Here is an 18,011-nt window from a genome sequence, read left to right as displayed (position 1 = left end):
AAAAACTATCTTCATTGGAAACATCACATAAAATGAGTGTTGGAGAGTATAATCATCATCATTATTTTTTAAAATAATTTTTATTTAAAATATATTAAAATAATATATATTTTTAAAAAATTAATTTTAATATTAACGCATCAAAATAATTTAAAAATATTAATTTAAAATAAATAAAAAAATAAAAGTAAAAGTAAATTTTTTAAAAAATTATTTTTAAAACATAAAAATAAATATTGCTAAATTTCTCGACTGCATAACCTAAAACTTTTCAAAAAACCAAAGTGAAATCTTAGATACAAGAAATATAAAATGTGTTTTGAAAGTATTGTCGAGCATGTTTTTTGAAAAATTTAATATTTTTTTGAATTAATTTTTTTATAATTAGTTTATTTTAATAGGTTGATATTAAAAAATAAATTTTTTAAAATAAAAAATAATATTATATTAATGTATTTCTCAAAAAAAAAAATACTTTAACATGCAATACTTATTATACTTCCTAACAAACTATTATAAAAATTAAAATTATTGATTATTGATTAAAAAGAACTAAAACCTTTTATGAAATCACTGTAGCTATATAATAAAAAAAATATTATTTATTAAAATAGTGGAATGAAGTTTTGAACCATAACCTCAAAGGTTGAGATAGTGATAAAAGTCTTGGGTTTAAGAAGTATACTTTCTTTTAGGTTCAGGGTTCGAATATTATTGGCTACATTTTCCTGGGGCTATACCTTAAGTGTAAAAAATTAGTGATTTATTCTATTCTTGTATGGGAAATTTTTATGAGCACGGATATAAGAACTCATGGATTTAATTGATATATATATATATATATATATATATATATATATATATATATATATATATATATATATATGTAAGCTATTCTGAATACGCTGATTATAAAAAAAAAACTTTTGTTCATTCACTTAATAAACTCAACACTAGCTTTTAAAGATATTGAAATCTTTTGGTATGATTCATTTATTATTTTCAAATGAAATGAAGATAAATAAGTATTTTTTTCATCTTGATTGCATAGTTAAATGATTATAATGCATTTGGAAAAAAAAAATCTAAACTTCATGTCAAAAGGTTTCTTATTTTCATAATGGTTTTTTTGGTTAATATAATTTAAGCTAAGAGGTAATTTGGTATTTAATCAAATATTAAAAATAATAAAAAATAAAAATACACAATAAAAAGATAAAAATACCTAATAATAATAATAAAAAACTTAAGCATGAGATCAAGGGATATTTTTGTTTTTTCACAATGATTTTTTTGTTTTTATAATTATAAAGTCAACTCAAGAAAAATTTTGTATTTGACTAACTAAAAAAAAGGTGGGCTAGTGTATATAATACCCAGAGGCGTGTGTGGCACCTCCCGACATCCAAATATGTCTTCCTGTCTTGTCGTTGAAAGAGTCATCATATCCTTTTTCTATTTGTGTAATGCATGTTGGTGTTGGTGGTCCATTTTGTAGTCATCATATCCTCTTCCTATTTGTGTAATGCATGTTGGTGTTGGTGGTCCATTTTGTAGCCAATGAGCCTTTCTTTGTTTTTCTTTTTTTTTTGTCTCTCCTCTCTGAAAATTACAATTTAATCTTCTTTATTGGTGGCATTTCAACTTTAGTTCTTATTCTTATGATTTTTTTTATTTTTGGTCTTGTTTGTTTTGTAAAAAATTTATTTGTTTTAAATTTAATTATTCAATTCCAAATTACCAAATATTATATTCTTCAATTTGATCATCATGCTTTGGATTTCTAATTTTTTTTATTGGTTATTTTGTAAGAGTTTTAATGATTTTCAATTTTATTTTTCAATTCAAATTGATGGTATCATATTTTTCAATTTGGTTCTCATTGTTTTGATTTCTATTATTTTTTATCTTTTCAATTTCACCCTTTAATTACAACATTGTTTTTATTTTTTATGTTAATTTTGATCCTCATTTCTTTAATTTTTTTATTCTTTTACTAAATTAATTTTTCTTTTCAATTTCACCTTTCAATTAAATATTTTTTAAAAATTGAAGAATCATTATTCTTTTAATTGCTGTTTTTTTTAATTATTTTGTATAATTGAAATTCTTCTTTCAATTTCATCATTTAAATTTTGATTAATTGAGAATTGAATTCCATATTTTTTTAGATTAGTGTTTTGAGTCTAATACTCGAGTTCGAGTAAGGGCGTGCACCTCTTGTAAGAGCCTGGAACAGCCGGAGTTTTACTTACTCACCTGGACCCACAAAGTACGTTTTCCGGGGGATAGGGTTTCCTCGAATCCAAAAAAAAAAAAAAGTTTTGAGTCTAATAACCTAAATTAAGAGTTTGAAAAGTTAATATGGATTTGATAGGATATCTCAAATTGACTTGGTCTTAATTACTAGGATTATAGATTTACCATTTTAACTTGGATTGATCATGATTAATTTTTATGTTGTTTTTAACTATATTTTATTTTTTCTTATTTAATAGACTGTGAATCTATTTACTATTTTTTTACTATTTGTTTTTTTATTTTGTCTAATTAAATTAAAACTTCGTTATATTCGGATATATGACAGCTTCAGAAACCAAGACTAGTCTGTGTGTGAATAAAGTTTGCTGTAACGTTTCTGCCTTTTGAATGATTGTATCGGGTTGTGAGGGGACAAAATCATATAACACTCTTGAGATGATTAAAATGTGACACGTGGGGGGCATGAAGGAGGGTGTACAGATAGAAGCTGCCACGTGGGTGGAGAGAAGGAGCAGCAGATTCCGAGGAGACACCAAAGCAGCGTCACCAGCTAGCTCTTGCGTTTGTGTCCTTTGGATTGTACGTACTAGTCATGGCACATGCTAAGCTGTAGATCCATATTTTTTCTGAAAAAATGATATTAAATAAAGTAAATAATCCCTATTTTATTTATGAAAACGATGTTTACTAATGTAAATGTATTTTAAAAAATAAAATAAATTAAAATTTTGAGTTATAATATAAATTGATATTAACGAGTTGGTATTAATTAGATAGTAAAAAATTAATAATATTAATCAGATTTTTTTCTTCAAAAAATATTACAAGAAGCACAAAATTGAATAAAAAAAATGATGAAAAAAATGGACTAGGTCCATAATCACGGAAGAACATAACGAAGAAAATGACTAACTACATAAAAAGATCTAAAATAAAAAATAGTAATTAAAAGAATGATGATGAAAATATAAAATGAAAAATAAATTAGAGGGCAGCTAAATTTTTTTTGATTGGAGGGTTTAATTAAAAAGAAAAATAACTCAAGCAAAAAAAACAAAGAATGATGAGAAATTTGAAAAAAATAACACTCCATAAACCTGGATTAAAGGGGGAGATAAAAAATCAATAAAACTTTTATAAATGGGTTAAGGAAAAAAAATCCAAATAATAAGGACTAAATAAAAAAAAAGAAATACATGAAAAATTAAAATTGACGATCTAAATCGAAAAGGAATAACACTTATTCAAGAGGACAATGGATAAAAAAAATTATATAAAAAAACAAAGATTTTTATTGGAAAGGTTAAATTGAAAAAAAGAATAAGTAATATACTAAAACATATTATTCCAATGTCATTTTGATTATTATCACTATTGTTATTATAATTATTACTATAAAGAAAAAGAATTTCACATTCTTTCTTTCGAGAAAGGAGGGTTAGGAAAATCTTACTGATTTAAGCTTTCTCTGGACCTATAAGAAAAGCATGAAAAACAAAAGGCTTGAATGGGACGATCCTATATTGCCCTAAAAAAAAGGGGTGATCTCATAGTTCTTAGTCTATAAAGATATGTTGTTAGGTGCTCCATTTTATTTTTCTACTAAGATTGAACCTAAACATGTGCTTAATAGATAATTGTTCATATATTGTTTAGGGATGTATGGATTCTCGAGAAGAGATGAGCCATAGTCATCCCCCAGACCACCCAGATCTCATAAGTAAATAGAAAGTTGGATCTATATTGAATCTCACTTGAATCGCCCCATCCATTCTTCGTAGAAAGTTGGATATGCATTGGATCTCACCTGAATCGCCTCCTCTATTCTCCTAAGGAGAAGTTTGGTTTCAAACCTCGGTTACTTTTAGGTCCCAATCCCAATATGATCCTCATGCTTCATTAGCCCAGACTACTTTTAATGGAATACATATGGTTAAAAAAAGAAACCTTATACTAAGAATACAAAAACCCCAATGATCTAATTGTTGAATCAATTGAAATCTGTAATAATTCATATTACTATCATCACCACAATTATTGTTATCACTATCATTATTATCATTATTATTGTTCTTGTTGTTGCTGTTGTTGTTACTACTATTACTACCACCAATACTACTATTACTACTATCATTATTATCACTATTATTAATATTATTATCACAATTATCATTATCATTATTACTATCATACTAAATTATTATTATTACCATATTATTAATAGTATTATTATTAATATTATTGATAACATTATAATCATTACTATTATTATTAATATTAATATCGTTATCATTATCATTACTAATATTATTATTATTATTATTATCATTATTACTATCATACTAAATTATTATTATTACCATATTATTAATAGTATTATTATTAATATTATTGATAACATTATAATCATTACTATTATTACTAATATTAATATCGTTATCATTATCATTACTAATATTATTATTATTCTTATTACTATCATTATTATTGCTCCAACTACTACTATAATTATCACCACCATTACTATCATTATTATTATAATTATTATTGCTCCAACCACTACTATAATTAGCATTATTGTTGTTGTTGTTGTTTTTATTGGAATAAAAAAATCATAAACTTGTTTTGAATAATAAAATTATTAAAATTATTATTACTACAACAACAATTACTACTACTCCTACTAGCAGTATTATTATTACTACTATCATTACAATCATTGTTGTTGTTGTGTTGTTGTGATGATGATCACAATTATTAATATTATCATCACAATCATTACTATCATTAGCATTATTACAATCATAATAAATTATTATCATTGTCACTACCATTATTATCACTATTAGTATCATTATTAACTTCATTATTATTACTAATATAATTATATCATCATCATCACCATCATCATCATCATCATTACTACTATTACTACTATTAATATTATTGCTATTACTATCATTATTAATATTGTTGAAAAAATAGAAGCTATGAATTTGATTTGAAAGATATAATTGAAAACTACCAAAACTTTGACAAAAAGGACAATGAAAAAAACCAAGAAATCAAAAGAAAAATGACCAAATTAAAATTTTTATTATTATTGAAAAAACAAAAATCATAAAATTGACTTAAAGGATAAAATTGAAAGCATAAAAACTTTGACAAAAGGGGAAAAAAAAGAAATCAAAGTAGAAGGACCAAACAAAAAAATAGTATATATAGAAATCAAAATTAAAGGATTAAATTGAAAAATCATAAAAATATAATAAAAGAGAAAAGGAAAAAAAATAAATAATCAAAACTAAAAGGACTGAACCTAAAAAGGCAATAAGAATGGGGACCAGATTGCATCTCTCTATGTAAGAGAGAGAAATGAAGGAAAAAAAAAGAAAGAGCTATCGACAATAAACCGATCACCTTTAGAGGACACGCTATAGCCATAAAGGAAGAGCACATGATGGAGCACAAAATGAGATGGTGAAAGATAATTTTTCACCATTGGGAGGCGTTGCACATGTCATCCAAAGTATACGGTGCCTCTTACACATTGGCGCGTATACAACTTTTTGAATAAAAAAATATTAATTAAATGTTAAATTACTTCATTGCCTTTGACTAACCCTGATAATTACAAAAAAAAAAAAAAAACCTTGAGAAAAAGATTGCAATACCCTTGTTTTCATGACCTATTTTTTTACCCTAAGGATATTTGTGTAACTATAGGTTTTTTTTTATTTTAGGGATATTTTAATTATTTTACTGTGCATTAAAAGACAAATCAATAAAAACACCCTCAAACAACATTGTATGAAAGTAGTAGCTGATAATAATTTCAAATAAGCACTCCTTGTCATCTACTTGCATATATATTTTTGAATGATAACCATTACTGCCCTCTTTATATTTTGTTTTTTTATTTTTTTGGAACTGAACTGAAGCTCTCCATTCTTCATGTTCTTTATTAGTTTCTTTATAAATCGTTGCAATTCATTTAGTCTCACATTCTTTATCTAACCTTATAGAAGCATTATGATTATAAATATTTGAAACTCGTAACCTCCATTTCTCTTCCTTACTCACATTGAATCTCCTCTGATAAGCTCCATTAATTTTTAGTTTTATCGAATCTATATCATCTTTCAGTTCATTCATCACCCTAGTTAGCAACTCAAATTGTTTGGTGAAAGCTTTCATTTGAAAGGTGTTATCCATTTTTGGTGTTGCGAAGTTGTTATTTTTAGAAATATTTAAATCTTAAAAAATTAATTAGTAGTAAGAAAAATATATCCTTACCACTCTCATGTTTCACACAATTCAAGGCTTTTCACTCAATTGTTCTCACTACACCTTTTACCTCTCGACTCACATTCTTATAGTTCTTTCGGAAGTGAAAATCAATGAATCAAAGTCAATTACTTTTACAATGCAATTCAATTATAAATATAGACTTAATAATAATTAAATATATGAAAAAAACAAAATAAAACTACGATTATGATTTTATGAGTAGCAATGCAAAGTCATACGAATTGTGGACAAAACGAAGACACAAAATAAAAAAGAAGCAAAAGTTAATGAAGAAACTTATTTGAAACCTAAATAACCCAAATATAATAGAAACAAAATGATTTGGTCAAAAATAATAGTAGACAAACATGTTTTGAAACTTAACACAAATCTAACATGTTACGCAATTTCAAAGCACCAGAATTGAAACTCAAGCCTAAAAATATTGGAATAACCTAAAATTCAATATATGGTATCCTGATACCTAACAAACTATAGTTCTCAATTTATAGGTTGTTCTATCATGCCTAAGTATGTAAAATCATGTATGATAAGTTTACGACAAAATTGAACCACCAAATTGAAATATCAAGCAAACGATATTGAAATAATCCCAAATTTAATATCTAGTGTGATTTCACACCCAATAAATAGTACATGAAATTTAAATTAATTCTAATGTGTTTTGCTCAGGGTTCTCTATGAGTTGTGTTTCTGCGGTAAAATTGCAACAAGTTTTCAATAACGTCTTTTCTTTTCATTTCTTTCTCTCTTTTATGCTACTAATATGTATAGAGACTATAAGAAAATAAAATATTATTTTTTTACTAGGAAGTCATAGACATAAAAAAGAAGATGATTGATTCAAACAATGAAAACTTAAAGAACACTAAGAAAACAAAAATTTCAGAAAGACATGACATGTTTTTAGAGCTTAGCTCTAAGACCAATTACATGAATCTCATGATCATGTGGTCATGCAACTTATAATCAAGATTGAAATCTGATCCTAGAAAGCCGAAAGAGGTCTGATAGAAGTTTGATACAATGAAAACTTGTCTCAAGACACCAACACTATTATATTTGAATCAAATGACATCACAAAACCAATTAATATTTGATAAGTCATTTCAGTTCTTTCAAGAACCAAATGATGCAATAATTACTTACACGTTAAGTTAAGAAAACTTCAAAATTATTATTGATCAAAAGGTTGTCGAAACTTAGGCTTACAAGAGTTTAAGTACTTTTGAAAAATTAACCCTAATGGATCTACTCTTATAGGTTGAATTGACCCACTTACAAAACTGATCAAAAACCTTTACTAGTAAGTCCAAACCCCGATTCAAACAAGTCTGGGATCTTAGCTAAAAACAAAGTATTAATTAAGGCTAAACAAGCCTTGGGCTATAGCTAAATTAATAAAATAAAATCCATAAGTTAACTCCATATGTTGTGAGAAGAAATGAAGAAAAGAAAAGAAAATACAAGTGTGATATATGACTTATTTATAGCCTACAATGCTGCCAATCATTTTAGAAATCAATGTCATTAAATATGACCATCTATTTTTTCCTTGTATAGCTAGGATGAATAAAAACTTTTGTAAGAAAAAGATTTTGAAACATTAATGAATCTTTATAACACTTAGAAATTTTATTGCAGCCTATAAAAGATCCTTGTAAAATTAGAAAATTTTCAAAACAAGCTTTCACATCCTTGTAGGAAAAAGGATCTTTGCCAAATAGAAAGTTCATAAGTCAAAATAAAGTAAATAACAAAATTTGTACAACCTGTTCTGACATATATCGTAACGCCTTTCCAAACTTCGATTCACCTGAAATTTTACCCCAGCATATAAAAATACATTTGGAATCTTCTGGTAAAGCTTTAGATCGATCTAACAGTTTGATTTGGAGTTATGCTTAATAACGTAAAACTGGTCAATAGGAAATTTTATGCCAAAATCTAAATCTGACCTTACTTGGATCGTATCACTTATTGTAGAGTTTCCCCTTGGGTGATTTTTAATTTTTCTATGTTTTCACTCTAGTTATTACCCATCTCATGCCATTTTTCATCAATTTAACACAAAACACAATTCCCGAACAATTTCATAAACCCTAGAATTTGAGAAATTCGGGGTTTTCCATCATTCCACGATAAATCCACTAGGACAAGAAAATAGATTGTAAAGAATATCTTACTAACTGAATTTGAACTTAATTTGATGAGTTCTTGACAATTTCTCCACACTTTTTCCCCTTCTGTTCAAAATCTAAGCTTTCTCTCACTAGAAAATTTTATTCTCTTACTTGTTTTTCTCCTAAATTATACTTTGATTAATTATTTTCTCCCAATAAAAATCATTAATAAACACCCACCAAGCTCACAAAATTGTCCAAACCACCTTCATGTAAATCAAACCAAATAAAAAAATTCCATAGTTGTGATCTATTTTTTATAAAAAAGTATTCCTAATTAAAATTGATGGATTCCTGAAATAATTCTTGTAATTTTCAGGTAATTTAAATGTGCACCTACTTGTAGGTCCAACATTTATACCAAAATGTTAATTATTAATTCTCATGAATTAAAATTTTTAGGGGTTATTGAAATATTGATCAACTTCTCATGAATTCAATAAACTAATTATAAAATTCAAAGTGCATGCAAAGATATGTTTGAATTTTTATGTATATGTAAAAAATGCTAAATCATATCATATGTTTAGATATTTTTCAGCAAAATATGATTTTTATCTTTTGAGAGACTTGGTCAAATACGCACAAAATAAAATATATTTTTGTATTTTTAAAATGAGAAATGTTTTTCAAAACTTTTGGAAAATTTTGAGATTTCACTAAAAAAAAAATGAGTATTTTAATACAAGATCAACATCTTATAGTATAAATTTATCGCATGTATGAAATTTTGTCCAAGCAATCCAAAATTAATTTATACACAATAATGAGAGTTATCCTAAAATTCACAATAGTTTATCAATTTGTCTAAAAAATAATTTAAAGTTATGGATAAAGCTTTTGAGATGTTTTGCGTGTCCAAAAAGTATTAGAATCAAGCTTGGAGATTGTTGGAGATATATGAACAATGACGATGCGTGAATCGATCCCATGCTCTGCCACCACTAGCGATACCACTTGCGATACGTGGGTTCACATATCTCTGCAGGTAAAACCAAAAGAATGGGTGGATTTGGAGTGGTTTCCCTATTTTTACTTCTTGTGTTGGCGATGACTCTCACCGCGCGTGACTTGCAAAAGTATAAAAATACACAACAAAGTCGATTGATCTCGTATTGGTTTAATATTTTTTATTGTTTCTATCTTCCTCTTCGTGATCAAAGCTAATGGCGTAGGGTTGTTTTTAGAGTGGTTGAAGCAGATGTACTGTCGATAGAAAGAGATGAGTTTGATAGAGAATCTTTCATGTATGGTGGGTAATGGTTGTGAGGATGGTGATGGCTGTGTTACTGGTTCATGAAGCTATCAGGTGGTTGGGTCTGTCAGGTGGAAGAGGCTGGCATTGTGGTCGTTGATGGAGGTGCTGCTGTTTTGGCATGGGGCTGGTGCTGGTGGCCGACAGTGGGTTTTTGAGGGGGCTTCCGGTCTAATTTTTGGGGAAAATGGGCTGATTTGAGCTCTAATTTTTGGTGGATTGACACTGTGAAGAGGAGGGCATAAGGGCTACGTCAAAGCTTTGTTGTTTTGTTGGGGTTATGAGTTCTAGCTGGGGCTGTTGGTTGGTAGATGTGAGAGGGACTATGAATCGGTGGTTGGTGATGGACGGGGAGAGTGTTATGTGGCTGACAACATGCATGGTAATGAAGGTTTGTGGATTGGTGTTCCTTAATTGGCTGGTTAGAGTGCTGTTGTCCGTAACTACAGCTCTCGGTCTATGAAGGTGCATGGTAGGAAAAAGGAAGTTGCTGCAAAGGAACACCTTTACTATGGTGTCTGTGGATGGGTTAGTGGGTGATATAGTAGGAGAACAATAAAAGGGAAAGAGATTGGAGAGATTGTCCACCCGAGAATAAGAAGAGAAAGGGGATAGGTTGATTCTGGCCACCTGAGTAGTTATGTATGCCTCTTTAATTAGCAAATAGCCTAAATAAATAAATAATCCTGATAATTAGCAAATTATCTCTTAATCTTCGTACAACACAATACGGTAAGAGAAATGATAAATAATTCTATATCTATTACTATAACTATATTCTTAAATTATTTTTGTAGCTGGTCCTATAAATAACAACATTATCTACTCCAATAATCTAACTAACTTCGTATATTATGTCCAAGCCCAAACTTTTAATTAAGAAATAAAAGCCCGACGGTCATGAATATTATATGAAAATGTAGTCCAAGTCTTTATAATTATCGCAAATATATATGTTTTGAATTGTTGTCATTTTTTATTCAATAAAACTATACTTCTAAAAGAAATATTTTTTTTTTGTCAGAACATCAAAAACTTATATGAATAAAAAAAAGAAGAAGCTTTTGATGAAAAAAATATATTGTTTCTCTATACTTTTTTTTACTATCATATAATTGGTTCAAAAATAGAATTATTTGTTACAAGACTTGAGTAATATATTATTTATTTATTTATTGTAATATGTTTGAGTTAAAATTATCATAACATATGTTCTTTCTCATTTTCTCATTATATTTTGCTTTTGCGGTCTTGATAAGCTATTATTTAAAAAACAATTATTCTAGTTAAAAAAAAAAACTATAAAAAGTAGCCTATTAATAAAATGAAAGAGTTTTAATTAAATAGATGCCATTTTATCTTAATTTTAAATCATTCAATTTTATTTTGATGATTACTTTTATGTTTTTTTAATAAGCAACATAGCTCAAAAAGCTATATAGTTTTTTTTTAATTACATTAGTGAAAAGAAAGAGGGATTGTACTAGAAAATTATTTTGTTTCAATATAATTTAAATTATTACTCTTCTTATAAAAAAATAATTTCCATATAATTAAATACAAAAAATTAAAGAGCTCAATACAACATAATATCAAATATCTTAATTCGTATCTATTTCTTAATTTTCCAACTTATTTTTTAGTTAACATTAATAATTCTTTTTAATATTTATTATAACATCTAATTCTTAATTTATTTTATTAAACACATATATCATCTTTTAGATTCACAATTAAATTTTTTTGATGCCATAAAATGTATAGATAATGCCTGTATATTTTTTTTAGTGTAAATTTTTATTTTGATCTAGCCAATTGCGGAGTGCAAGCACTCTAACCAATTTTTCTCTATTGGATTTTATGGCGGGTTTTAAGACTCTACATAAATAAGAGTTTTTGTAATAAATCATATAATAGTTAATAATTAATACACAAGGATCAACTTGTTTAAAAAATAAGTTTTACATGTTTGGTAAAATATAAAAAAACAATAATTAAATTAATATATTTATACATATTGGGTTTGGATTCGAGTTTTCATGATAGAAGGAAAATATTCTCCACCCGTTTTTATTTATTTATTATTGAGAGAAAATATTTTTTATACCTCTTATTTCTTATATGTTAAAATTAATAGTCATGTATATAGACTGTTTAAATCGTATGATTTAAATTTAATTTAGAAGTTTTAATAAAATTTTAAATTGAGGATCATTTTGAGTGTTAAAAATTAAATTTCAAATATAATTAAATTTTTAAAAATAATACAGAAATAAATTTGATTTACTATACTTAAAAATAACTTCTTCAAAAATTTCCAACCAAATTGAGAGCCGTGTTTCCGCAGCAGTACCCGGTGTCGTATCGTTTCAACATGGACATGGCTAGGTGTTTTCAGTTCACGGGTCCGAGCAACAAAGCCTTAAAGAACACCATCAACAAACAGAGACATAAATTTCTCCATTTCATGCTTCTCCAAAACTAAAGCAAACTCGACTCCACTTCCATGTTTGCACTTTGTCATAGAAATTGCTGCGTTCTGATCTATGGAAGTAATCTCTACCTTTTCTGGCCTTCCCCACCCAAGATCAGTTCCATAAACATCATAGTGAGTTGACCCAGCCACACCAAGAAGTAATGCAGCACCTGGCCTTGCTGTCTTGTTATATGTTGCCAATGCCTCCTTTACTCCATCAAGAACTCCTTTCTCTAAGTTTCTGATAGTATCACTCAGTCTTTCTACTGCCCAGGCAAACCCATTCTCCTCTACAAGAGCTTCTGCTTCTGTATCTACAGCGAAGGAATAAAGACAGTTACCAAAATATTTGTCATGTATTGGAGGGTCTAAACGAGCTCTACAGTCTGCAAGGAACCCAAAAACAACCTTTCTATTTTTCTCTAACCCCTTTGACTTAACTATACAAATCACCACATATGCGTAGAGGAGAACAAAACTGGACATGTGGACGAGCTTTGTTTCATTTGGATCTTCTTTGTGGATCTTTCCGATTTGCGTGCGAACCCTTTCCCTAAGTTTGTTTATTTGTTCACGAGATACCTCGACCACTGCTCGTACTAAGCTAGACTGAGGTGTTATAACTGGCAAAAGCTTCAAACTTCTAGAGCAATTAGGATCCTGACCAGGAACTTTTACTCCTAACCAGGCGTTCAAGAACCTCTTTTCAAACCCTGCAGGATCTTGAATACCTGTTCGATCAAGAACCGGCGTTAATTCTTGCAACAAAGTTGGATATTGCTGCTTCTCTTTATCACCAAGTGTGCTTATGTAGGACCATGCTTTGATAAACATGGAGTAGCTTGTGCCATCAAGGATAGAATGGTGTGAAGACATTCCAACGCAAAAGCCTTGATTGGGAAACAATGTTATTTGCATAGTCATAGCTGTAGCTTTTGCGTCCGTGACAGGCAACTCAGGTAGATAAAGATGTGACTTCATAGCTTCACGGATGTCATTGCCTGAGAGATGATCAAAATCAGCATTAGACTCAGCAACCGTGAGTTGAATAGCATCATTTGGAGTGTATAGAATTATGGGTGTGGTGGCTTGTGGAGGCCAAGTGATGTTGCCAGCAAGAGGGAGGAAGTGAATGAGGGTATGCGAGAGAGAATGTTTGAGTTTGGGAAGGATTACTGAATTGAAGAAAGCTGGTGTTGACTCGGTGAGTTTATAAAAGAATATGTATCCAACCGGTTGGAGTTTCAACCACATAATATCAAAGAAGGTGAGTGGGAGTGATAACTCCGTCGCAAACTCGGGTGGCGTAAAGAATGGGGTGACATGGTGGACGTCCAGTATCTTTACTTGGTGGGCAGAAGTCATAACGATACAGAGATTGAGGCTAGAAAGTGATCTTTAATTTTATTTTATTTTAGGTCTTTAAATTATATTATATGTGTTTCCTTGATGTTTGCTCTGACAAGGTAAAGTTGTGCTAAATGACATATATACGCGCAATAACCATGTCAAATAAAAAAGCTTTTGATAGCGAAAAACAATGAGGATAATAATGGACATAGCTGGATGGATTTAGGCTACGTAAAATCTCATTTTAAAGGCATTTTAGGGTGCCATGTTAGCATCTAAATTAATTAATTTAATGTTACATATGGAAATGTTTTTCTCTTACATCAGTTTGTAAATCCCATGCGCTTTTAATTTGCATTAATTACAATTTATCACAATATTAATACTAATTTATCACAATATTAATACTAATTAATTTGTAGAAGAAGTTTCTTTTCTTTCGGTTTTGTCTCTACATTAAATATAAATGAAACTTTCAGCATGTTTCTCTGTCCTTTTGTACGGGGTGGGGTGCCTTCTAGTATATTTTGCCTAGGATGGATTGTATGTACGTGTACCCAGTGTTCACATCTGTTATCAAATTCAATTATGATTTAATTGGTTATTTAGATTTAGTCATAGTTAGAAATTATTTTAATTTGTTTACTCTATTTTTTTATTACGTTGTTTGGGAAAATAGCATATCTGTTAAAAAATAAAACGTCAAGGCTAGTAGCATTTTCAGAAATATTGTAGAAAATGCCTTAGAAGTGATTTTTAGCTTTCATCTCTAGTTTTTTTTTATTATTGTTATTATTAATTCTGAAAGTGTTTTTTTCATGGAAAACTAAGGAAAACTTGTTTACTAAGTACAAATTTTTCAAATAGAAAACAAGACCCTTATTTGACTTATCTTAAAAATAATAATAATAATGGATATAAAACATTAGATAAACCAAACAAATCCTTATTTTATATCATGAAGATTTTTTAAACTATCTATTTTGATGTTTTTCAGTTTCTCATAAAATTAGAAAATTAAAAACATATACGAACAAAAAGAAAATTTTTTTTTAAGTAAACAAGAAATCTCTTATTAATATTACCAAGAACAACTAAACCAGTTAGGGTCAGTTTCACTATTTATACGAACAATGAAGTATCTCTCTAGCAACTCTCTTATTTCAACTTTTTTCTTCTACTTTGTTTTTTGTTTTTGCAATTGTCACCTTATGGCAATTAATGTTGTGTCTATCATGATGTTAGGTTTTCATACCTATTGAAATATCTCGGATCTACCAATTCATTTGATTACCAATATATATATAGTTGTTGGGTTTTCTTTACTCCTAAATTTATTACACAGAGAGACAAACATATTGGAAGACATATGGGTGTGGTATAAGATCAAAAATAGTAATTTAAAGTCAAAACTCAAGAACAAGAAGAAGATTGAGAGGAAGGTATACTTTTATTAAGTGTTTATCTCTAAACTCTCTTAGATATTCTCTCTTTTTTGTGCTACTCAATAATACTGAATTACAAGCTTTTTTATTGGCATAAAGTTTTAGACAATCAAAGAATTAAATTAATACAAGAGAATTCTAATTTGAATAAAAATTGTATTTCATCAACTGAATCGATCGACCGTTTCTCAACCAGTCGACTACTTTAACTTATTCCACCCGGTTACTCAGTCTCAACCGGTTAACCGGTTCAACTAATTTTCAGAAATCAGTTTACTTTTAACACCCCTTTTAAACTTGATTTCTTCGTTACTCCCAACATATTTCTCATCTTGATATAAAAAAAAAACATCATTTTTTTAGTGGCTTTATGAAGATATTCATAACTTGGTTTTGTGTCTTCACATACTTGACTTCAACTTCCTTGTTTGCAATGCAATCTCATAGGTAATGAAATCTCGTGTCAATATGCTTACTTTTATCATGAAATACTTGATTCTTTGCTAATACAATGACTGATAAGTTATCCATATAAATTTCAGATAGACTTCTCTTGTGGGATTCACATTCCTTCAATAATCTCATTAGCCATATGGAATGGCAACCATATGTTCAGCTTCATATATTGACAAAGTGACTATAGATTGCTTCTTTGAACTCCATATAAATATTATGTCTCCTATGTAAAAAATAAAACTTGTAGTGCTATTTCTATCATCCATATCTCCAGCCCAATCAATATCATTATAACCTATAAGTTCAAAGCTATTAGAATAACCATAGAACAAGCCAAAATCAACAGTACCTTTGATATTCTGAAGAACTCAATTCAATGCTTTGAAGTGTGTTATGGATGATGTCTCTATAAATTTATTCACAAGTCTTGTTCCAAAAAGAATATATGGATGAATGCATGTCAAATATCTCAAACTCCCAATAAAGTTTTTTAATGTTGTAGAGTTTATCTTCTTTCCTTCATTATTCTTTGCATATTTACTCCACACTCAACAAAAGTACTTATTTTTCCAAAATCCTTCATCTTAAACTTTTTGAGAACCTCCCTTATAAACTTCTCTTGATTCATAAAGATTTCATATTCACCTTGTTTGATCTCAATCCCTAAGTAGCGGGACATGAGACCAATATCCATCATCTTAAACTCCTTGATCATTATTTGCTTGAAGTCTCCAAACATCTTTAGATTATTTCATGTAAAGATCAAATCATCCACCTACAAATATGTAACAAGAGTATCACCACTCTTTTTGACCTTTACATAAATAGCATATTCATGAGGACATTTAACAAATCTATTCCTTAATAAATAGCCATCAATGTGACTATACCAAGCCCTTGAGGCTTGCTTCAATCTATACAAGGCTTTATTCAACTTTAATACCTTGTCTTCATGTCCCTTTACTTCATATCCTATAGGTTGCTCAATGTAAACCTCATCTTCAAGAAAACCATTAAGAAAGACTGATTTGACATCTATTGGATAGATTCTCCATCTATGTTGGGTAACAGTGATAATGATTAATCAAATGGTCTCCAATGAGCAACTGGAGCAAATACTTCATTATAGTCAATCATATACTTTTGGCTGTAGCTTTTTTCCATTAACCTTGCTTTATACCTCTCCTTTGGCATTCTTTTTTTCTTTGTAGATCCACATGACACCTATTGGTTTCTTTCCATTTGGTACAGGAACTAATTTCCATGTGTCATTCTTTTCAATTGATATAATCTCCTCGTCCATAGCAATTCTCCACTTTTCATCCTTTATTGCTTCTTCAAACACTTTAAGATCACTTGTAGTAAGGTGACATTATAGTTTTACATCATTATCAATATGATTAGTTACCTTATATAAGTCATCAAGGCTCCTAATCTTTCTTAGTAGACTTGGTAGAGTGCAACTACTTGAGCTTCTATTAGAAGAAGAAGAAGAAGAAGAAGAAAAAAAATAAGAAAGAGGAGGAGAAGGAGAAAAAGTTGAGCTCATTGGTGTTTGTAGAGGTGTAACTATAGGTTCTTAATGATCTTCATATCTTTCCTCCTTTTCATCAAGAATCGGTAGGAAGTCATATTTCTCACCATCATCTACCTTCCAATTCGATGCTTTTTTTTCATTGAACTCAACATCTCTACTAATCACCATCTTTCCTTCATTAGGGTTGTAAAGCTTGTATCCTTTGGACTTTTATTCATAGCCCAAAAAGATCATCTTTTTGCTCTTGTCATTTAGTTTGGTCCTTACTTAATCATCTACATATACATAGTCAATGCTCCCCAAAACTTTGAAGTGAGAAACACTTGGCTTTCTTCTACTCCATGCTTTTTATGGAGTCATGCCATTCAAGCGTTTAGTAAAACACCTATTTGATAAGTATATAGCACAATCTACAGCTTCGGCCAAAACTTTTTAGGCATCTTCTTGGTTTTGAGCATGCTTCTTGCCATATTGAGGATGCTACTATTCTCTCTCCATCACGCCATTTTATTGTGGGGATCTAGGCACTGTTAGGAGTCTTTTTATACCATGATCTTCATAAAACTCATTAAAATAATTAGAACAAAATTCACCTCATATCCATTCAAAGTGATTTTATAGAATAATAATTGTTTTCAACTAATGTATTAAACTTCTTAAAACAACTAAACATATTAGATTTTATAGTTTTCGTTGCTGATTTCTAAATCGACAACGACTTAGTTTTTGGTGACGA

General features: G+C 28.9%; 1 protein-coding gene across 1 annotated transcript; it reads right to left on the bottom strand.

The window, feature by feature from the left end:
* Positions 1 to 12,308: 12,308 nt before the first annotated feature.
* Positions 12,309 to 13,978, bottom strand: LOC133698288 (phenolic glucoside malonyltransferase 1-like). The gene has a single exon (XM_062121164.1). The coding sequence runs from the start codon at positions 13,850 to 13,852 to the stop codon at positions 12,434 to 12,436; it is 1,419 nt and encodes a 472-aa protein (XP_061977148.1). The 5' UTR covers positions 13,853 to 13,978; the 3' UTR covers positions 12,309 to 12,433.
* Between the last annotated feature and the right edge of the window lie 4,033 nt (positions 13,979 to 18,011).

The sequence above is a fragment of the Populus nigra genome, chromosome 7 (assembly GCF_951802175.1).
Source record: "Populus nigra chromosome 7, ddPopNigr1.1, whole genome shotgun sequence".
Taxonomy (NCBI): Eukaryota; Viridiplantae; Streptophyta; class Magnoliopsida; order Malpighiales; family Salicaceae; genus Populus; species Populus nigra.
This window is presented reverse-complemented; position numbering and strand designations above follow the sequence as displayed.